Source organism: Cynocephalus volans, chromosome 3, assembly GCF_027409185.1.
Source record: "Cynocephalus volans isolate mCynVol1 chromosome 3, mCynVol1.pri, whole genome shotgun sequence".
In the NCBI taxonomy this organism is placed as follows: Eukaryota; Metazoa; Chordata; class Mammalia; order Dermoptera; family Cynocephalidae; genus Cynocephalus; species Cynocephalus volans.
The window spans coordinates 95,806,854-95,830,336 of NC_084462.1; the positions used below are offsets into that span (position 1 = coordinate 95,806,854).

The window sequence follows — 23,483 nt, forward strand, 5'->3', positions numbered from 1 at the left end:
ATTGACTCAAGAAGAAACAGAAAATCTGAATAGACCTATAACAAGTAAAAAGACAGAATCAGTATTTAAAAACTTCCCACAAACAAAAGCTCAGGCCCAGATGGCTTCACTGAAAAATTCTACCAAACATTCAAAATAATGTTTTTATTTAAAGAATACTAATTCTTCACAAACTCTTACAAAAAAGAGAAGAGGATGAAACACTTCTCAACTTATTCTAGGAGGCCCGTATTACCCTGATACCAAAACAAGACAAGGACAACATAGGAACAGAAAAGAATATTACACACCATGAACACGTGGGATTTATCCCAGAAACACAAAAACCACGAAACATTGCTGAAGGAAATTAAGGAAGACTTAAGTAAGTGGAGAGACACCCATATTTATGGGACTGGAAGACAATATTAAGATGGCAATACTCCCAATTTTTTGTTGTTGTTGTTGTTAAAGATGACCAGTAAGGGGATCTTAACCCTTGACTTGGTCTTGTCAGCACCACACTCTCCCAAGTGAGCTAACTGGCCATCCCTATATAGGGATCTGAACCTGTGGCCTTGGTGTTATCAGCACCACACTCTCCCAAGTAAGCCACGGGCCGGCTCTTAATACTCCCAAATTTGATCTACAGATTCAACACAATTCCTATCAAAATCACAACTGCTGCTGCTGCTTTTTTTTTTTTTCCAGAAATTGACAAGCTGACCCTGAACTTCATTTGGGAATGCAAAGGGCCCCATATAGCCAAACAATTTTGAAAAAGAACAAAGTTGGAGGACTCATACTTCACAATTTCAAAACCAACTACATAACCACAATAATCAAAACAGCATAGGGCTTGCTGGTTAGCTCACTTGGTAGAGTGTGGTGCTAACACCACCAAGGACAAGGGTTCGGATCCCTTTACTGCCCAGCTACCAGAAAAAAAAAAAAAGAAACAAACAAAACAGTATGGTAATGGCATAAGGATAGATATATGGATCAATGGAATGGAACTGAGAGCATACAAATAAACCCATGACTATGGCCAACTCATTTTTGACAAAGATGCCAAGAGTATTCAATGGGGAAAGAACAGTCTCCTCAACAAGTGGTGCTGGGACAACTGGATATCTACATGCAAAAGAACGAAGTTAACCCCTAGCTTGTATGACATACAAAAATCATCTCTAAATGGATTAACAATCTAAATATAAGCTAAAACTATAAAGCTCTTAGAAGAAAACACAGAGGTAAATCTTCATGACCTCGGATTTGGTAATAGATTCTTAGATATGACACCAAAAGCATGAGCAAGAAAAGAAAAAAATACATTGTACTTCATCAAAATTTAAAACTTTTGCATTAAATAACACCATCAAGAGAGTGAAAAGACAACCTACGGAATGGGAGAAAATATTTGCAAATCACGTATCTGATAATGGTCTAGTATCCAGAATATATAAAGAATTCTTACAACTCAAAACCAAAATGACAATCCAGTTAAAAAATAGGCAAAGGACTTGAATAGATATTTCTCCAAAGATATATAAATGGCTAACAAGCACATAAAGAGATACTCAGCATCATTAGTCAGCAGAAAAATGCAAATCAAAATCAGTGAGAAACCAGTTCACACCCACCAGGATAGCTATTATCAAAAAAAAAGGGAAAATGACAAGAGTTAGCAAGGATGTGGAGAAACTGGAATCTTCATCATTGCTGGTGGGAATGTAAAATAAAATATTGCAGGTGCTGTGGAAAACAAATTATATATCTGATAAGAGATTAATATCCAGAACAAAGAACTTCTGCAACACAACAATAGTAACAAAATCCAAACAATTTAACCGAAAAATGGACAAAAGCTGGAAATAGGTGCTCAAATACTTGTATATAAATATTCACAGTAGCACTATTCATGATATCAAAAAAGTGGAAACAACCCAAACGTCAATCAATAGATAAATTGATAAAGTGTGGTATCTAAATATAATGGATTATTCAGCCACAAAAAACAGTGAAGTACAGATATATGCTACATGGATAAACCTAAACAACATATTAGCTCAGCTGGTTAGAGCACAGTGTTAAAACACCAAGGTCAAGGGTTCAGATCCCCATACCAGCCAACTGCAAAAAACAAAAAACAAACAAAATACCAAAAAACCACCTCAAAAACACGGTAAGTGAAAGAAGCCAAGTCACGAAAGACTATACATTATATGATTCCATTTATATAAAATATCCAGAATAGGCAAATCTACAGAAACAAAAAAAGTAGATTAGTAGTTGCCTAGGGCTGGAAGGCTTGAGGGGAAATAGAAGAGTGGCTGCCAGTGAATTACAGGGTTTCTTTCTGAGGTGGTGAAAATGTTCTGAATTAATTGTGGTGATGGCTGTACAACTTTGTGAAAATATAAATAAAGCATACATCGAATTGTACACTTTAAGTGGGTTATTTGAAATAAAGTTATTTTTTAAAGTTGATAATAGCTTATATATCTACAAACTATTCTTATGTGTATTATGTCACTCAAGACTAACAACAATCCCCAAGGAGGGAGCTGAGGCAGAAAGAGGGTATCACTTACTGTGATTTAATTCAGATCACTCGCCAGTGAGTCTGAATTGAACCTAGACCTTCTGATTGAAAAAGTCAGTGCTCTTTCCACAACCAGGCTAGCTGCCTGCCCTTATGAAGACTCTAACAATTGAAAATAACATCTCACTACTGGTGTTGCAGGCTATAGGATGGGATGCTAATGTGTGGTGCATACATAAACAGACTGTTATGAAGATTAAATCAGATCCATATAAAGACCTTTACTAAGTGAATTTCTGAGTTACTATAGTGCACTGCCCTGAGGCTAAACAAATGCACTACAAAAATAATAATTTTCTATGTATGGCTCTGAACCTCTTCCTTCCTTCCGTCCTTCCTTCCTTTCCTTCCTTCCTTTCCTTCCTTCCTTTCCTTCCTTCCTTTCCTTCCTTACTTCCTTCCTTCCTTCCCTCCCTCCCTCCCTCCCTTCCCATTTCCAAATGCCAGTCTCCATATGTATAGGTCACATGTGAAGGAAGGGGGAAGTACAAGAGACAATAAATAAATAGAAAAGGCAGGGTAGCTACAACCTTACCTTCTTTTCAACACCTCTCTCTTCTCTATGCGGTTGAACAGTTCTTGCTCTCTTTCTTTCTCTGTCATCTGTTCCAGACGTGCCCTGTCTTCCTCATCTCCCATTAGGTCCTCTCCATAGCCATCATGGAACTCTTCATCTTCTGAGGAAGAGTCTGAATCTGAACTGGAAGAGGAGCTGTTGCTGTCAGAATCTGACACTTCACCTGCAACAAAGGCCCAAACACAAGATTACACTATGCTACAGAAGACCAAGGCCACAGGTGACCCCACAGTGTTGATAATCATCACCCCTTGGCTCTCCCAGGTAAAGTGCTACATGGCCATCTCAATTCTCTTGGCATGAGCCCTCGGTCTGCCTTTGGTAAATGCAATACCCAAGTTAGAGAAATTTAGACTGGAATAAGAAACTACCCTATTTTTAATTCAACTTTTTTTTGTTTTGGGGAAAAAAAAGCATGTCCACAGAATAAAAGTTGCAAGAATAGTTTGACTTTCATACTTCCTTTAGTCAAATTCACCCAGTTAACATTGCCAACTTACTTTCTCTTTCTGTCTACATATAGAAAATAATGTATATATTTTTTATTTTCAAGTTCACAGCTATTAAGAGAATAAAATAATGTATACATTTTTATTATTTATGTTATCAAACTGAAAGTTGCAGAGATCATGACTCTTCACACATAAATATTTCTCCCAAAGAGGGCAGTCTCTTACTTAACCAACTCTACAATTATCAAATTAAGGAAATTTAACATTGATGCAATACCATTATCTAATATACGGTCCATATTCAAATTTCATCAATTGTTCCAATACTGTCCTTTATAGCCACTTTTCATCCAAAGTAGGATCCAATCTAGGATTACACATTGCATTTGGTTGTCATGTCTCTGTAGTATCCTTTAATCTGGATCAGCCTTTCTTTGTCATGTTATTTGAATTTTTGAAGATATAAGCCCACAAAATTGTCTGATAGAGTTTTGTGAAGTAGTGATGAAAATACTCTCTATCTGAACAGCAGAAACCACATGCGGCTACTGATAAATTGAAATGTGGCTAGTACAACTGAGGAACTAAATTTTAAATATTAATTTTTAGTTAATTTAAGTTTAAACAGCAACAATTATCCCAATTTGGTTTGGTTGTTTTGTCAAGAACTAATTCAGGTTAAGCAATTTTGGCAAGAACTTACCTCACAAGTGATGATGTCCTTTTCAGTGTATTATATCAAGAAACACCTGACATCTGTTCGTCCCATTACTAGTGATATTACTCTGAATAACTTGGTGAAGGTGGAACCTCCCAGATGTTTCGTTTGTAAAGGCACCCCTTTTCCCTTTTGTAGTTAGTATGTATAAAGAGATACTTTGAGAGTGTTCTCCAACAAACTCTCACCCAGTGGTTTTAACAATCACTGATAATTCTTCAGTAAATCAATTAGTACTATAATAATTGAAAATGGTGATTTGATTTTCTAACTCTATAATCTATTCTACATTTATTTGTTGGCATTTCAAAAACCAATGTTTTAACGAATCATTAAATTGACTAGTGAATTCCTAGTAACACTGGATCTTGATAGGACAAAGTGTGGCATGGAAAAAAGACAGTATATATTACTAACAAGTATTAAATTAAATCGGCAATTTTATTTATTTATTTATTTAGTTTTGTTTTTGGTGGCTGGCCTGTAAGGGGATCCAAACACCTTGACCTTGGTGTTATCAGCACCATGCTTTAACCAAGTTAGCTAACCGGCCAGCCCTAAATCAGCAATTTAACAAGAACTGTGCTTGACTCAATTCAAGGTAACAATCACAGCCATGTGCTTAAAACCAGGTTGGGTCAATTCTATATAAGCCAGTTTGTAAGTAAAAATTATTTTTTAAAGAAAATTTAAAGTTTATCATTTTAATCCTGGAATAAGTTCACTTTTCAAACTATCGTTAACAAAAAATTCTGGAATTGGCTTCAAACAAAAGAACATTTTCTACAGTTTTGTAACTGGTTCAAGGATTTCCCTCCTCTGTCAGAATTTGCATAACCAAGAAAAAGGGTGAAGGTGGCACTCAGAGTAAAGTGAGTTGAGACTCCTCACAGGTTCCATGGATGGGTTTCTGTGGTCTCACCAACCCTCTAGAATTGCATGCATTTTTATTGCTTCATTCGGATTCTCAAAGGGTCCATAACCATTGAAAAAGTTAAGGACCACTGCTCTCTAGGCAGAGGTCATGCTGTAACACAGGCACCTTTCCTCCCCACTTCTGCATCACCAAGCTGACAAGACTAGGAGTCCACCCCAGGTCTGGGCTTTTGGCTTACCTTCCTCAGGAGCTGAACTCTCAGCTGAACTGTCTTTGTCTGAACTGCCTGAGGAGGCAGTTTTGTTGGCCTGTTTCTTCATGGTTCCTTTCTTCTCTGTTTTTCTGGCTTTTCCTTTCTTCTTATTTTTATTGCTCCCAAATGTCCACTACAAGGAGAACACAAAACAGAAAACTGAAATAGGAATAGGGACTTTATTGGGCAAACCTGGAATATTCAAGTTAAAAGTCTCTGATATTTATCAAAATGATTACAGGAATCTCTATTGCTTTGAACCCAATGCAAATATTCTTTATATGAAGAAAGATACAGATTTTTGAAGTCTGGGTTAAAACTTCTTAACTTCTAGTTTCAAATTTCTTAGAGACAGTAGAAAATTTATATAATAAACAAAAAATGTAATTAATGTACTTTTATTGCAAAATAACAAAGATAGCAACTTTATAACAAGTCAAATGAGTTAACTAAAATTCAGAGAAAACAGCTTCAAATGTTTTCTGTGGAAGAGACAGCAGTAGTTGCTAAGGGTTGGTATGTCTTAGGTTTCAGTACACAGAGGATGGTTTAGTTCCGGGGTGGGTCTCAGGAAGGCAAGGAATGAAGATTGTGCAGAAAGTACAGGGAGAAAGGATGAAGGCCACTCTTTGGCATGGATGGCAGCATGAATACCAACTCCAAGAAAGCAGAAAGTATAGTAGATCATTAAGTATGTGTGTATATATCTTTTTTTGAAATCTGCATACATTACACTATAACATAATGTTTAAATTGGATCATAAACAGGAGATCCTAGACATCTAAACACAAAGAATCTGGAATCTACATCACCAAAATAACAGCAAGACAAACACACAGTTAACCAGCCCCCAAAATCATCTTTACCAAGTACGTTAATTATAAGGCTGAACAACCTTACAATTGTTTTAAAAATTCACAAAGACTATTTAGTTATTATTAATCTATATCTCCTTTGATGTTTTAACTTGTCAATTTAGAATAATTTTAGGTAAAAATATCTTACTTGAGAACTTTATTCTATGTACTATAGAGAATACTCTTCATCTTTCCATTATCACAGACTGAATATTAAATCTGGTATTATACATGAAATTTCTATATCTAACATTTAACTAAAGCACAAAGTCTTTGCTCCTTATATAATAGAATGATAACCTTCTACCTCACAATAGTTAAGGTCAGAAGTAAATTTATTTTTGGTCCTTTATTTGGGGGAAGAGCATGGAGGGGTAGTTTTGAAGAGGTTTCCATCTTAGAAATTGCCCATATGAGTTATTCTTAAGAACCACAGACTGCTGACTGTGATAAAATATTGTAAAAGGGTGCTATTTTAATTTTCTGATTTTCATTATAATTTACTATTACTTATTTTAACAGCTTTTTTCTTTTTGTACTCAAATGAAAATAAAACAGCCACATGTTCTAGAATGATATATTAAGTGTATGAATAGCAACTTCTTTATAAGAGAATTTTCTCAAATGGTTTACCATTTCAACACCTAGATCGTTATCTAGAAAGAAATCCTAATATTTCTCTTTTAATTATTTATTTATTTTTGGCAGCTGGCCAAATCATTCAAAGAAGATCATTTCCTGGCCAGTTTGAAAGAATACAAGAGGCCAAAGTGTTCAATTTCTTAGTTAACTAAGCTAAAATATATCAACTTTCTGTGCTGACAATACAGATATTACTAGAGTCAATAATGTATGAAACATCTTCTGCACTGGCTGTTGTTACAAGAGATACCTCAATGACACATCTAATAGATACCCATTACTTATTTGTTGATTTTACAAATGGGCAGGACCCACCTTTTCCAAATAGAGTGTCTTGGCCCTTTGTACTTCTACCCTATGGGAATATGAAGAGGCTGAGAGCATAAAGGCTGAGCTATAAGGGTTACATGTGTGCCAGAGTAGCTAGGTCTATTTTTGCCTACAGATTTGGGTTTCTTGTGCACAACAGAGCCAAACTCTAGATTCCCTAGGAGGAAAAAGGTGTTTATAAGAGCAAAAACGACCTAAATGTGAAGTCATACAGGTGAATCCAACTCAGGAGGTGCTAGGAAGCTACCTGGCTTCCTTATTCTTCCCTGTATATATATCTGCTTCAATCTGCCACAGCCCAAGTTTAGCAAATGTCACTCACTTGTAGTCTGTGATGTTTACACCTTGCAGGGGAGGCAGAAAAGACAAAGGTAAAAATAGAAGAAATAAAATGCTTTTATTTAAAAGGGAATTTCCTGGAAAAACCTGAATATGACAAGGGAACCTTGTCTTTTTCTTTAAACAATTTTCAAAATAAATGAGACGATGAAGCGGCCTCACCTCCCACGAGGCTGACTCGGTAGAGCCTGTCATGCCAAAAGCAAACAACCAACAGCTCAATATATGAAAAGGTTTTAGGATATTTATAATGTAGGTGTACTTTAACGTAGATGACTTTACTTTTAAAAATAAAGCTTCTTATGAATACATCTTTCAGTACTTGGAAGCTGGATTGTAACTTCTTGAATATTTACTCTCTACAAAAGTATTTTACTTTATTTATTTATTTATTTATTTATTTATTACTTTTTTAGTGGCTGGCCAATACAGTGCAGGGTTCTGAAAAAGTATTTTCTTTCCAGTAAACCTTTAAAATCCAATTTTAAGAAGGACACATGTTCATTATATGAAGTTTTAAAAACATAGAGAAGTATTTTTAAGGGCTGGCCAGTTAGCTCACTTGGTTAGTGTGGTGCTGGTAACACCAACGTCAAAGGTTTGAATCCCCATAATGGCCAGAAGCCAAGAGAAAAAAGAAAATTAGTTTTGTTCGTTTTTAGCAGCTGGTCAGTACAGGGATCTGAACTCTTGACCTTGGTGTAGAAAAGTACTTTTTTTTTTTTTTTAAAGATCTGAACCCATGGCCTTGGTGTTATCAGCACTGCATTCTCCCGAGTGAGCCAAAGGCCAGCCCCAGAAAAGTACTTTTAAAGTTAAAAAAGAAACCACATGTATTTCCACCACCCCAAAATAAATAATCACTCAAAATTTGGAGGCCACTCTCGTTACTGTCCCTATATAATTTAGAGAAAAAGACTCAAATGGGTCCCAAATGTGGAGTATACTAACATTTATAAAGCAAATGTATTTCACAGGGCCTAGCTTCCAAAGCCCTGTAGTTTCAGGTATAACCTAACTTTTTTTTTTTTTTTGGTCTTTTTCGTGACTTTTTTTTTGGTCTTATTCTTTTTTGGCCATTCCCATATAGGATCCGAACCTGCGGCGGGAGCCTCGCCGCGCTCCCAGCGCCACACTCTCCCGAGTGCGCCACGGGCTCGGCCCATAACCTAACTTTTTAAAATTACACATAGAAATGTTAAGCTTGCAAAAGACAGGAAACTTTCCCCAGGCTAAAGTCTCTGTTGCAGATAAAGAATTATAACACAGCTGGGCCGAGCCTGTGGCGCACTCAGGAGAGTGCGGTGCTGGGAGTGCAGCGACGCTCCCGTCGCAGGTTCGGATCCTATATAGGACTGGCCGGTGCACTCATGGTGGTGCACTCACTGGCTGAGTGCCGGTCACGAAAAAGACAAAAAAAAAAAAAAAAAAAAGAATTGTAACACAGCAAAAATGCTGGCTCAAGGACAGATGCCCTTGGAGCAGGTTAACCTAAAGTTACTTGATCGTTATGTAAAAATACTAAGGAAATTGCTGTAAGAAAAGACAGTATTTGCTAAAAACAAGCTTTTGTTGGTGGATCAACTTAACCTTTTGCAAATTACATTATGGAATGTCACTTTGTTATTTCACTGATGTTACCAGCTTCTATTGTTAAACTATACTTAGCCATAACTCCATTTATGTTCCTTTTCTGTAACCTCCCGTCCTGGAAAATAAATACTGGGAGAAGACCCCAGTCCGGTGTTATTTTTCCAAGGAGGAATGCCTCTCTCTTGAGGGTTCCTGGAAAATTAACCCCTTCGGGGCTTCTCACTGCTCAGAAGAAATGGGCTTTGAGTAATCCTTTGTGTCTCCATCACCCCGAGTGAGGCAAAGTGACACCCAAAAATCTCGCAAAGATATTTTTCCTGGAGAATAGATCACATTTATAATATTTTACATTTAATCCTGTAAGCCAGAGATTCCTGAATGTTTTTTGGTCTAAGCACATATTTTACATATTTGCCCAGCACCTCTTCTCCCAAGAATACAGTTTAATAAACCATGAAGAATATGGTCAAGACTTATGGCAAGGAGAACTGATATAGAAATATCTTAATCCAGCCATTAGCTGAGAGATTGCTCACCCATCCCTGCAAAAGCCTTATTCTCCTGACTCTGAGACAGAAGGAAAACTCTTTCATTGCCAGAGTGTGGTAGTAAATGGAGTTTAAAGAATAAAGAACCGTATTAAAGGAATGTTCTCATGTTTTCTCCATCCAGGAGGGTATAGAGGAAATGACTTGGCATTTCTTAGTTTGGGGAACTATGGCTCTACTGAAAGGCAAGCTCAGTTGTAACCTTAAAAGTGTCGTAAGGGGCCAGCCCATGGCTCACTCGGGAGAGTGTGGTGCTGATAACACCAAGGTCCCGGGTTCAGATCACATATAGGGATGGCCGGCTGGCTCACTGGGTGAGCGTGGTGCTGACAACACCAAGTCAAAGGTTAAGATCCCCTTACCAGTCATCTTTAAAAAAAAAAAAAAAAAAAGTGCCCTAAGGGCCAGCCCATGGCTCCCTTGAGAGAGTGTGGTGCTGATAACACCAAGGCCATGGGTTCAGATCATATACAGGGATGGCCGGTTCATTCACTGGCTGAGCGTGGCGCTGACAACACCAAGTCAAGGGTTAAGATCCCCTTACCGGTCATCTTTAAAAAAAAAAAAAAAAAAAGTGCCCTAAAATGCACCACACATCAGACAAGAATGAGCAAATGAGCTCCAACTACGAAGACCAGAGCATCTCCTATTGAAAGCTGTTCAGAAACCAACTGAGAAAGGGAAAGGATCATGTCAGTCAGGACTCTCATATAAATGTCATCTACTTTCCTAGCATACATGCATGCAAGCCCCATACAAACACCAGGAAAGTATTAATGTAAATATGCAGTGAAGAAAACCTAAAACGTACTGGAAGGAAGATGTTTTCTTATCTAATAAATTAAAAGATAGCAGTTTGAATCTCATAATGTAGCAGATACTCTCATGGACAATTATCTAATGATACAAGGGTGATACATAACCCCATGCCACCTGGAGTGTGTGGGGGATGTTACAAGCAGGTCCCTACTCTGGGAAGCAGCTGTCCCTCCTGGCACTCAGCTGAAGGATGGGAAGGAACACGGGGTGGGGAGTGGTTGCTTTGGACTTGAGTAGCTTTGAGATGCTGAGTACTTCAAGCATCCTAGAGGCAGAAAAGCAAAGAAACTTAGAGTTCAGAGAGGAGATTATCTCTAATGGGCAAGGAATACCCATATACCTAGGTCTTAGGACCCAGGGTAGAAATGATTCCAGCCAATTACACTGAACTTACAATGAATTTACAGTGAAATGAAATACTTTGAAGTAAATAGGGTTCAAGAATAACAGCTGGGCTAGTGACAAACTACACTGGGATTAGGGTTCAAAAGACCTAGAACACAGCCCAAGCCTATAACCTGAGACTGTTTCCTATGTGTAATGTAGGAATAATAATATTGCCTTGACCAGGGTAATGTGAAACTAAAAGGATGTCGACAGAGTAAGGAGACTACAAGCAGGGTAGCATGAGACTAAAAGGAGACAGAGTAAGGAAAGTTTAGAGCACAGTAGAAACCATGAAATTCTACATAAATGTAAGCTACTATTTTATGATAAAAAAAGGAAATCAGAACTGTGAGCCTCTGTTTTCATATCGTGGAATAAGGGAGTCCAAATGATCTCTAAGACTCCTTGGCATTGTAGTATTCTACCTGAACTAAGTGTAATACTAAGTTAAAGCAATTGCCAAAAGGGTTCTGTAGTCATTATTCTAGATACTGACAGTGGCCAGAAAAGAGATGTGTTTGAGAAGGCATGGTTCCTGATTTAGGTGTTTTTTTTCTGAAGATAGAAAAGGGTCAGAGGGGCTGGCCAGTTAGTTCAGTTGGTTAGAGTTGGTATTGGTAACACCAAGGTCACGGGTTCAGATCCACATACCAGCCAGCTGCCAAAAAAAAAAAAAAATCAGACAAAGTACAAAAGACATTATTGTACTTTACAATCAAGCAATCACATATATTTAACTAAAAAACACAGAGAATCCCTGCACTCAATCACTTATAGTTTGGTTATAAAGACAAAAACACAAATGAAACAAGCGATATATTCAATAACATATTACACTACTTTGTAGGAAATGTCAGAATTTGTTGTAAACAAATTTCAGTAAGTGGTCCATGAAAAATCACTTTATTATTCCAAATTCTAGTGATGATATTTTAATGATGTCTAGATTAATGAGATGCTACTGTATGGTTGTCTAGATAGCCAAGAGCCAAGAAGTATGTAAAAATAAGGCTTGTGAGCAATTCAAATAGCTGTCACTAAGTTCAAGTACTAAGGCATGGTATTCCAACCTAAAGTCTAACAGGTCCCTTGTTTTCCTGTCCCCAGAGCGGATCGGATGCAGGAATTTGGAAGTAGAGCAGATTACCAGGAGATGAGCACAACGGCCACTTCTTACCTATAGTAACGGAGTAGAAAGAAGAGCTGTAAAAAGCAGTGTCACACAGCTGAATATTTTGGAAGGTATTATTTCACAGTACAAGAACTGCCATTCATAGTCACAGCTTTGAATTGACAAGAAAAACTACAATCTGTAATAACATCTATCAATATTGTTTTCAAGTATAGTGGTTTTATATTTTTAACTTTCAAGAGTTTAGTTTCAGTAATTGGGATAATTCATATATGTGGAACACATTGCTCCAGAGGTGTTGTGTGTATGAAAACTAAGTATCTTTGCAGGGGGGAAAAACCTAAGTTTAATGACAGAACACACAGAAAAATATGAGCTCAGCAGTGAAGGTCTTTATTGGAAGTATACAGTAATTATACAGTATTGTCTGTATGGCAAAGCAATAACAAAATGCTCTTAGATATCTATGCTGACTCCTGGAAAAGCGTTACTAAGTAAAAGTTTCATCTTTTTCCACTGTGTTTTATTAATCTTTTTCTATTAATAAGAATATTGGAGCCAGCAAGAGAGTGTGAGTAGTAGCATAACTAGATCAAAGTAGGAGAGCCTGAAAGATCAGATGGGATAAGACAAAGAGCAGGAAGAAGCTTCAGAAAGAAAGAAAGTAGAAAATAAATAAATAAATAAATAAAAAGGAAAAAAAAAAAGAAACAAAGAAAGTGAAAAAAAAATGAAATGGGGAAAAGTAAGAAGAGATCAGAGTCTTTGAAGAGGCAGGTGAGGACATAAAAGCAACCTGGGAAAGCTGACAAAAATTCTGGGGAAGAAGAAACAGGTGTGACAAGTGCTGAACTACAGGGTTGGGCCAAATGCTTTTATTTTTCAAAAATGTTGAAAACAAGACTATACATGAAGCTTTTAAAAATAATAACTCTTGGGCTGGCTGGTTAGCTCAGTTGGTTAGAGCGTACTGTTGATAACACCAAGGTCAAGGGTTCAGATCCTCTTACCAGCCAGCAGCCCAATAAAAAGAAAAAAAAAAAAAAAAAAAGAAAATAATAATTCTTGCTGAGGCGGAGGATTTTAGAACACAATTCAGCTGTTGCCTCACTTTGTCTAATGTAATTATATTCAATTTTTGTTTGTTTGTGTTTTCTTTATTTTGGCGGCTGGCGACTGGGATCTAAACCCTTGGCCATGGTGTTATAAAACCATGCCCTAACCAACTAAGCAACCAGCCAACCCATACTCAATGTTGAGCAACAAAAAGCTTTTTTTTTTTTTGGTTTCCAAAGTCATTTTTACTGGTAATTAGTGAAAATCTAGGTTTCCTTCTTATCTAGTTGGCCACTATATGGTCCACCGTGTTTCTAAAAAGAACTTGGAACTACCTGATGTAAGACCCTGTTTCTCCGAGCAAACGAACTTCTTTGTTTTGGCCATTTTTTTTAACCCTAACTCATGAGTGAATGGTTGCTAGCTCTTTTCCTCCTAACCTGGTTATTTTTCCTCGCTGTCATTTTTGTTTGCAACTGTGGCTTCTTCTCCTATCAAATGTTTTCAGGACAGAAAGTGACAGCAACAAAGTGCCACACCACAGCACTATGACCTTCTACCACTGAGATGTACCAAAACAAACTTTTTGTTGTTCAAAATTGAGTATAACTATATTAGACAAAGTGGGGCAGCAGCTGAAGTGTGTTCTAATATCCTCTGCCAAAGCAAAATTATTTTTAAATAATAATAATATATCACCTTCTTTTCAACATTTTTGAGAAATAAAAGTATTTCCCAGGCTTGGTCAATATAAACGTTATGGAAAGAGCCTTGTTTCTTATTTTCACTTCTGCTTCAAGATATCACCGAGAATAATTCACTCACCAAAAATAATAAGTATATTCTGTCATTAAACTTAGATGTGTTTCCCCCTAAAGATACTATACATGAAACATCTTATTCCTCACTAATTGGACCTTATGCTTAATGTCCAGTTTGTCCACTTTTTTCTGGATCAAAACCCCTCATACTTCTCTGTTTCCCCTCCTCCCATCAATCAGCTAGATACCTTCTTGCTCTAAAATCAGTGCATGTCTCTCCTTATAATAAACTACCCATTAACCTTTTAACTTAGTTCTTATTGACCAATTTTCTGCCCTAGCAAATCTGAAAGGATCAATATATTTCTTTCTACCTATATTCATAGCTCACTAATGACAATGAGCAATAAGGGAGGCATATTTGAAAAAACTCCACAGTAGTTTCCGGTATAAGCAGTCTCCTTCTTATTGGGATTTGCCACTTTAACAACCTTATTTCTAAAAGGCTAATTTGAAGGTAATAAAGATATAAAAACCAAAGCAGAAATGAGAAGACATAACAAACTATGTCAGTATGTGGTTTTTTTCCCACAGAAAGATGTATGAATTTGTTATGAGAAAGAAAAAAAAGCAAGAACCACTGTCTCAAACTTTATATCCTAAGGATCTCTCAGAAGTCCTATGCAGGGCCGTCCCATGGTTCACTTGGGAGAGTGTGGTGCTGATAACACCAAGGCCCCAGATTCGGATCCCATATAGAGATGGCCGGTTAGCTCACTGGCTGAGCATGGTGCTGACAACACCAAGTCGAGGGTTAAGATCCCCTTACCGGTCATCTTAAAAAAAAAAAAAAAAAAAAAAGAAGTCCTATCCAACCTAAAATGTCTACAGTAGCCATAAATCTGAGTTCAGTAATACCACTGAGTTCTCTAGTGACTGGTAGGATTTAAAAGAAGATTTCAATAGTTATTTTCATTTTCTTTCTTTTTTTTAAAAAAAGATGACCGGTAAGGGGATCTTAACCCTCGACTTGGTGTTATCAGCACCATGCTCTCCCAAGTGAGCTAACCAGCCATCCCTATATAGGGTTCTGAACCCGTGGCCTTGGTGTTATCAACACCACACTCTCCCAAGTGAGCCACAGGCCAGCCCTCAATAGTTATTTTCTTAATTGTCCAAAATAATGAAATATTTGCTCAAATTTTGAAGTGCTCTGTGTTAAGCTAGCAGCATGGGCTAAAGAGAGGTGATGTAAACCAAAGACAGGCATCTTCCAGAATAGCCATGATATAGAGACTGCCATTTCTGGGCTGGGCCTGTAGGGCTGGGAGGCTGACACCTGAAGGGAGCAGCAGGAGCTAAGAGCCTTGCAGGGGAAAAGTCACTCAAAATTTTATCCCCTACTACGCAGGGCACAGCTTACCTATCAGCCTTTTCACTTATCACTCAAAGTTTTATCCCCTATTATGCAAGGCACAGCTTACCTATCAGCCTTTTCTCCAATAAGTGCATAAACAGTTGGGTAGTATTCTAAAGTGAGAACTTTTTGTGAGCACCACGCTCAGCCAGTGAGCGAACCGGCCATCCGTATATGGGATCCGAACCCGGGGCCTTGGTGTTATCAGCACCGCACTCTACCGAGTGAGCCACGGGCCGGCCCTTAAAGTGAGAACTTTTTGACTTGATTAAGTAGCTGCAAGTAATAAAGGGAACTCTAAATTATAAAGGTTTTTACGGATATGGGATCTATTCTAACACAAGTTTTGGGCTCCTCTAATGCTATGGAGGACACACACTCTACCCTCCTGGTAGAAGCAGCTAAAAAGGATAAAGAGAATCCCTATATTTACTGCATACTTAGGACCCTGATCTAATGAGAGGAATGTAGAGAAAGAAAGAGTTCCAAAGATTACTGCTTGTATCTTAAGGAACTTCAAAGATCACAAACACATTACGGATATACAACACAGATTCAAACTTGATAGGATATAGAGAGGGGGAAAGGAGGATCACAGCAGATAACTTCTGAAACACAAAAAATAAAAGTAGCTGTAGGAATACTGGGAGAGGGAATTATTTCAAGATTTTCTTGTATTGCTGTATTGTCTATGCAATTAAAACAAGAAACATCCCCTTACCAGCCAGCTGCCAAAAAAAAGAAAATGAAAAAGCAAAAAGCAAATTACTTTACAGAACCCACTATTTTCTAACAGATTGGGTTATTTTATGAATTTGAGAGGAGTTACAGTTCCTCCAATAAAAATAAACAAAAGAATAAACATTGGCTGGCCAGTTAGCTCAGTTGGTTAGCATACAGCCTTACATCATGTAGGTCATGCATGGGTTCTGATCCCTGTACCAACCAGCCAGGTGCAAAAAAAAAAAATTTTTTTAAAAAGTGCTGTTTAAAAAAAGAAGAAATATTTAGGGGCTGGCCTGTGGCTCACTTGGGAGAGTGCAGTGCTGATAACACCAAGGCCACGGGTTCAGATCCCTATATAGGGATGGCCGGTTAGCTCAATTGGGAGAACGTGGTGCTGACAACACCAAATCAAGGGTTAATATCCCCATACCGGTCATCTTTAATAAAATAAAATAAATATTCACTACCTCTTGCTGTGGAAAGCAATTTTAGGTCTATTAAATTATTTAAGATTAAGAAAATATCACTACAGTCAATCATTCCCAATTTGAGTATGCAGAGAACTGGTAAATACTGTTCAGCTATTAATTAAATTTCATTATATTAAATAAAGAATTTTACGTTATTGTTAAGAAAAATATTTTCTAGACTGCAGGGTAAAAGATTAAATAGAAAGGTGATATCTGGTTTCTCTCCAGGAAATTACTAAGGGAAAAAGTATTTTTAAAATTTTTTTAAAAAGATGACCGGTAAGGGGATCTTAACCTTTGTCTTGGTGGTGTCAGCATCACGTTCTCCCAAGTGAGCTAACCGGCCATCCCTATATAGGGATCCAAACCTGTGGCCTTGGTGTTATCAATACCGCACTCTCCCAAGTGAGCCATGGGCAGGCCCTGGAAAAAAGTATTTTAAATCAAACAACAAACACATAGGAGTGTTTCAAACACCTTTCCCCTCATCCCTGTCTTCCATTAAGGATCTGGATTTTTTAGGGCCTTCCTTCTTGGGAAAGTCACCTTGGTTTAGACAATTAACAGTTCAATTTTCCTCCTTTAAAGTTAACACCATCACTCTGAGGAAGGTCAAATCAATCTTCGCCAAGAAACCGTCTTCTTTCATTAAAGCATTTCTCACTAAAATACAGCATTCTTCATAGAATTTCTCTTGTAACATGACACATGAGATTAAAAAGATGACTCAGGAAAAAAAATTTTAAAAGGTTAAGTTGTGCCCGTTATTCTGTAATAAGGCTGAAACCAAGACTAAAAAATGGCCACAAACACCCTGCAGAGGTAACCACTAGGTAACTAGCAGTACAACGAACATAACAATTCAAGAGCTCTCCTTACACAATTTTCTTTCCTTAATAAGTTCTTATAGATCTTACACTACAGGCCTCAGTTTAAGGATATGAAGCCACCAGGAGTTACCAACTCCGGGACCTGCAAATATCCATCAGTGACACAGGCCTAGCTCCTCTACACCCACCTCATCATCACTGTCGGACGTCTCAGAGTCTGACGAGGCTGCAGGCTGACTTACAGGCGGCTCCTTCTCCTCAGAGTCACTGCGCTTCCGCTTTGCTAGGGACAAGAGCTCCTAAAAGGGCAGAAAAATCCACATCAGTTTTGTTCAACAGAGGAAGCACATCTAAGAACAATAAAATGCTTACCCTCCCTACATCTCTTTTATATCTTTGTGCTTTCACCTGAAGGACATCATAATGGGGACTTCTATCACATGAACAGACTCACTGCCTGTATTCCTAGGTGCTAAAGAAATGTTTTTAAAATCTGCCGCCACCTTCTTTTTTTTTTAAAAGATGACCGGTAAGGGGATCTTAACCATTGAGTTGGTGTCGTCAGCACCACGCTCTCCCAAGTGAGCTAACCGGCCATCCCTATATAGGATCCGAACCCGTGGCCTTGGTGTTATCAGCACCACACTCTCCCGAGTGAGCCACGGGCTGGCCCTGCCACCACCTTCTTATTGGGAAATGTATGTCTGAAATGAAAAAGTAACTGGGAAACTGAACTGGAGGCTACCTCCAAATTGTCACTGATTCCTCTCTAAACTATAGAAGCATTGATTTTTGGGGACCGATAAGAATCATGTTAACAAAGGTAATCTCGGGCCGAGCCCGTGGCGCACTCGGGAGAGTGCGGCGCTGGGAGCGCGGCGACGCTCCCGCCGCGGGTTCGGATCCTATATAGGAATGGCCGGTGCACTCACTGGCTGAGTGCCGGTCACGAAAAAGACAAAAAAAAAAAAAAAAAAACCAAAAAAAAAAAAACAAAGGTAATCTCCTCACTGTTTTAACTGGTACAGCTAACTAATACTCTGGGCATCCCTTTTAATGTATTTCATGGTAAAATTGTCATTTATCGGGCTGTTTTGAATAAGTTTACAAACTGTAAGTTTCTGAGGTCATTTTATATTTTGAATGTTTAAACTAGAAAAAAAGAAGTGTATATTTCTGGTGTTTAATCCAGGTCTGATAACAAGCAGTAAGTGTCCTGGACACTAGATCAGAATCCTAACCTAACAATCCCATTCACCACCTCTGACTTGTCCTGGTGATTTAAATGAGATTAGAGGGGGAAGGAAGTGCCAGTAAGTAAGCCATGGTTACAGTCAGGATTTGCTCTGTCACATGGATCTCCTCTCCCTTTAGTTCTCCCCAACTCAATCCAGTCACTCAAAAATGCAACAAAAAGTTACTTCCTCTGGTCTCTGCTAATACCAATATCAGTTCACAATATACTGTACTTACTAGATGCCAGATACTTTTCTAAGCACCTGATATTTAATATTTACATCAACCCACAATATGTATCCTTATCATCCCGTTTAAAAATAAACTAAGGAGCAAGAGAGAGATTAAGTAATTTACCCAAGCTGTGTAATTTACCTAGTAGCACAGCTAGTACATGATAGAGCCAGGATTCGAACCTGGGCTGACAGAATCCTGGCTTCTAACTCAGTCACGGTTTACTAGTCTAAAACATTTTTCCCTTCTGTCAAAAGAGAAAAAAATACAGCTAACAAGTACTAGTAGCATTATTCTGTGATGACGATGGTGCTATACAATTATAGGTCAAGTGCCAAAACAGATTTTAAAATAATAGACTGCTACAAAGTATCTGTTTTCTTCTTCCAGGCTCTTTCTATTTTAGGAATATACCCTCCTTGCTTGGCCAGAATGAGAAAATGACCTTCTCAGATTAAGCAGCTGACACTCTCTCTTATTTGTATGCAGTCATGAAATGTTACTCTTCTCATTTTATTAAAGAGAATTAGCATACCAACTTCCTGAAAAAGCTAAAGATCGTAAGAACCCTCTACTCTTTCATACCAAAAGGGTAACTCCTATGGACTAAATGCAAATTATAGCACTATTTGTGTGTTTATGGTCCTTTAAAAACTTGAGGTATAAATTACATATGGTATATTTTATCCTGTCTAATGTATAATTCTATGAGTTTGTCAAATTCATAATTTAATCATTACCACAATCAAGATATAGGACAGTTCCATCACCTTCCCAAATTCTCCCATCCTCTTTATACCTCTCCCTCTCATCCCCTGGCAACCATAGATCTGTTTTCTGTCCCCTTAGATCTGTTTATTGTAGAATGACATATAGATGAAATCATACAGTATGTAGCCTTTTGAGTCTGGCTTCTTTCATTTGGCATAATGCATTTGAGATTCATCCATGCTGCAGCAAGTATCAGTAGTTCATCCCTTTTTATTGCTACGTAGTACTTGTATTCCATTACATGGATGTACCACAGTTAGTTTATCCATTTGCCAATTGAAAAACATTTGGGCTGTTTCTATTTTGGGATGATTATATGTTCATGTACAGGTTTTTGTGTAAACATAAGTTTTTATTTCAGGGTAAATACTAAGAGTGGGATTGCTGAATTGTATGGTAACTTGTTTATGGCCTTTACTATTACCTTTATTTCCATATTACCTTAATGCAAATTTATAAACTTCAGAAAGACTGCTGGTAAGTAATCTCTTCCCTGATCCCTTGAGGTTCACAAATGTACTAGGATTCCTATTTTCATACTAATTCATTATAATGGAGACTTGGATACTCTATCAATCAAATCCTTCCCTGAAACATTAACTATTACGTGCAGTAGACATCCCTTGAAAGTTACTGTAACTAAAGTGTTAAGATATTAGTACTGCTTTCCTGTTAAAGAGGTTTCACTCTATACCAAAACCTAACAAATGGCTCTCCTTCATCAATGAACAACTGCATCTGATAAGCACAGTCCCTCGTCTTCTACTACACTAAATACCTTATTAACAATAGTATGGAGACAGCAAAGACCTCTTAACAGTGAAAAAGGTCCACTTGCCACAACCTGAGAATTGTACAGGAAATTACAGGGGGAACTCATGGTAAAGCTACTCTTTTTTTTTTTTTCCCATGACCGGTAAGGGGATCTTAACCCTTGACGTGGTGTTGTCAGCGCCACGCTCTTCCAAGTGAGCTAACCAGCCATCTTTATACAGGGGTCTGAACCCGTGGCCTTGGTGTTATTAGCACCACACTCTCCCAAGTGAGCCACGGGCCAGCCCTAGTAAGGCTACTTTTTATAGTTCAGTCCTTTATACTCTATTGAGGGCTCATAAGTACAGCTGAGTACACCAATATGCAACCAAAATACTTTCCCAACACCACATGCCTAAAGAGACCATCAGATCTGTTAGGGATGACCTATCCAACCCCTGTACTCAAAAAAGCCAAACCAAAACTGATCCATAAACAGTGGTTCCATCTATGGCTCTCTCCTGTCTGCCCACTTCACTGTGCCACACTAGCTGAGACAACATTTCTGTGTGTCCAGTGGACCTCTCTCAACCACAATCCAGTGAAAACCCTCCCTGTTTATCTCAACATTCCCCTAAGGGAATTAAGTGTGCGGAAACACCATGGTATGTCAAATTTAAGCTGAACCAAAGATCTGCTTAAAGTAATGCCAATGCCCAACCCACTATAGGTACAGCTATGTAGAGATGTCACATCTGGCTTTTAGGGCAGTTTCATTAATATTGCTTAAAAGCCATATTCAACATTAAACTAGACTGTCAAAACAGAGATCTTAAAATAAAGCAAGAAAAGGAGAATAAAAGCTCATATGAATAAACCTAAAGAGGTTTTTTATAGATAATTAGCATGCTGACATCTTTTTCACTTACTTTTTTTTTTGGCTGCTGGCCAATAGCAGGGATTGAACCCTCGTCCTTGGGTTTATCAATAACACACTCTAACCATTTTCACTTACTTATTCCACAAATATAACTAATGTAAATAACTATTATCAGCTAAAGTGACCAAACATCCTGGTTTGCCCAGGACTGTCCTAGTTTTAGCACTGAAAGTCCTGCATTCTGGGAAACTTCTCAGTTTCAGACAGACCAGGACGGTTGGCCACCCTACTACCAGCACTCACTATGTACCGAGCCCTGGATAGCAAACAGTGAAGAAAAAATACATGGTCCTTGACCTCATGTAATTTATAATCAAGTGTGGGAAACAAACAATACACAAGTAAAGAAACAATGAATTATATCTAATGATAAGCACTAAAAAGGAAGTGAATCAAATGAATGGAGGACGTGTCTGCAGTGGGATGCTCAGGGGAGGCTTCTTTGAGGCCACATAAGCCAAGACTAGAAACTTTGGGAAAGGAAAGGGGATGCAGTTTTCTGGACAGGGGCCTCCAGATGGAACAGCAAAGGCCCTGAAGCTAACAGGCTTGGCTTAGTCAAAGAACTGAAAGAGAAACAGTGTGACTGAAGCTGAGCAGGCAAGGGGGGAAATAAAATGAGGTGGGCTAGGGGCAAGAAGAAACCAGATCATTCTGAGTTTTGTAAAGCAGGGTGAGGAGCATGGATTTTATCTGAAGGCAGTGGGAAGCCATCAGATGGTTTTAAGCAGGGGAGTAACCCAATCTACTGAGGGTTTTTATTTTTATTTTTTTGGCGGCTGGCCGGTATGGGGATCTGAACCTTTGACCTTGGTGTTACAACACCTCACTCTAACCAACTGAGCTAAATGGCCAGCCCACTGCAGGTTTTAAAAAGAGCACTCTGGGAGGTTGGCAAGTTAGCTCAGTTGGTTAGAGTGAGGTGCTAATAACACCAAGGTCCAGGGTTCAATTCCTGTACTGGCCAGACACTTTTAGAAAGAAAAAAAAAAAAGAGCACTCCAGCTGGTAGATGAACGGAGTAGAGAGGCCAGGGTGGAAGTGCAGAGAGGAGTCAGAGGGAACCCACAGCAGTCTCATCAGAATGGATGGTGGCCTGGACAAGGTAAGTAGCCACAGGGACAGAGAGAAGTGGGAGGATTTGAGAGATGCTGAGGAAAGAAGGATAATCCACAGTTCGGATCCTCCTACCAGCCAGCTGCCAAAAAAAAAGAAGAAGAAGAAGAATACACAAAGTTTTAAATTTGAGATATTAATTCCTATTCTTACTTTCACACCAAAATTGTTGGTAGAGGAACATGATTCAGACAGTGGACATTGGTTACTTTTCAGGAATAAGGAAGGGAGTCATTGTGTGTATATATGTTTATGCGAGAGGAAGGTATTTCTGTATTGTTAGAACTGTTTCAACAGACCTGTATTAGTTTTTATAATAACACTAAAACAACAACAACAAACACACAAAAACCCTTCTGAAGTAATATTTCCAAAGTGGTAATACAACAAACCTTTAAATTTCATATGATTGGCAGTAAATGTGGCAACTTTTCCCTCAAACTTCCAGCAAAGTAATTATAATTGTAGATAAAAATATTGAGTTATATAAATGCCCATAATGTTGTAGAATTGGCAAAATAATCAGCTTTCAACTCATTCAGAATAAAAGATATATTTTTTTAAAAAAGGATTTTACCATTGTTACTTGTTTTTACTTAGCTCCCTTCTCCTAATACACTTCCTAACTAAAACACATTTCTACTCCTTAAAGGAGGGATATCAGTATTACAGTAGTGGGGCTGGAGCAAGAACCCCCAAACTGACAGTGTCCCTTATGTCTCTAAGAAATCCCACTGTAACCAGGTTAAAAAATTTCCACTGTGGATATACCAGTAGCATTTGCTTATTCAACAAAGATTTAAGTGCCTTACTCTGTGTCAGGTAGGCATTATTTTCAACTACCCACTTAATGTCTCCACTGGATATTCATAGACACTTTAAACTCCACATATCCCAGACTCAACTCATAATCTTCACTTCTAAACCTGATCTTCTTCCAGGGTGCTGACATCCATCTCTTATACCTCCTCTTCTCATCCCAACATCCAATCAGTCAAGTCCTGTCAGTTTTAAATCCTGAACATTATGATCAGTTGATTCTACTGTCATCTTTATAACTTCCC

General features: G+C 38.1%; 1 protein-coding gene across 1 annotated transcript in view; it reads right to left on the reverse strand.

The window, feature by feature from the left end:
- The window catches only part of RTF1 (RTF1 homolog, Paf1/RNA polymerase II complex component), a 47,751-nt gene that overhangs the window by 18,268 nt on the left and 6,000 nt on the right, over nucleotides 1-23,483 (reverse strand). The window contains exons 2-4 of the mRNA XM_063091403.1: nucleotides 17,558-17,668; nucleotides 5,447-5,594; nucleotides 3,120-3,324 (exon numbers count right to left, since the gene is read on the reverse strand). Coding sequence (XP_062947473.1) covers nucleotides 3,120-3,324; nucleotides 5,447-5,594; nucleotides 17,558-17,668 — 464 coding nt within the window. The remainder of the gene's footprint in view (nucleotides 1-3,119; nucleotides 3,325-5,446; nucleotides 5,595-17,557; nucleotides 17,669-23,483) is intronic.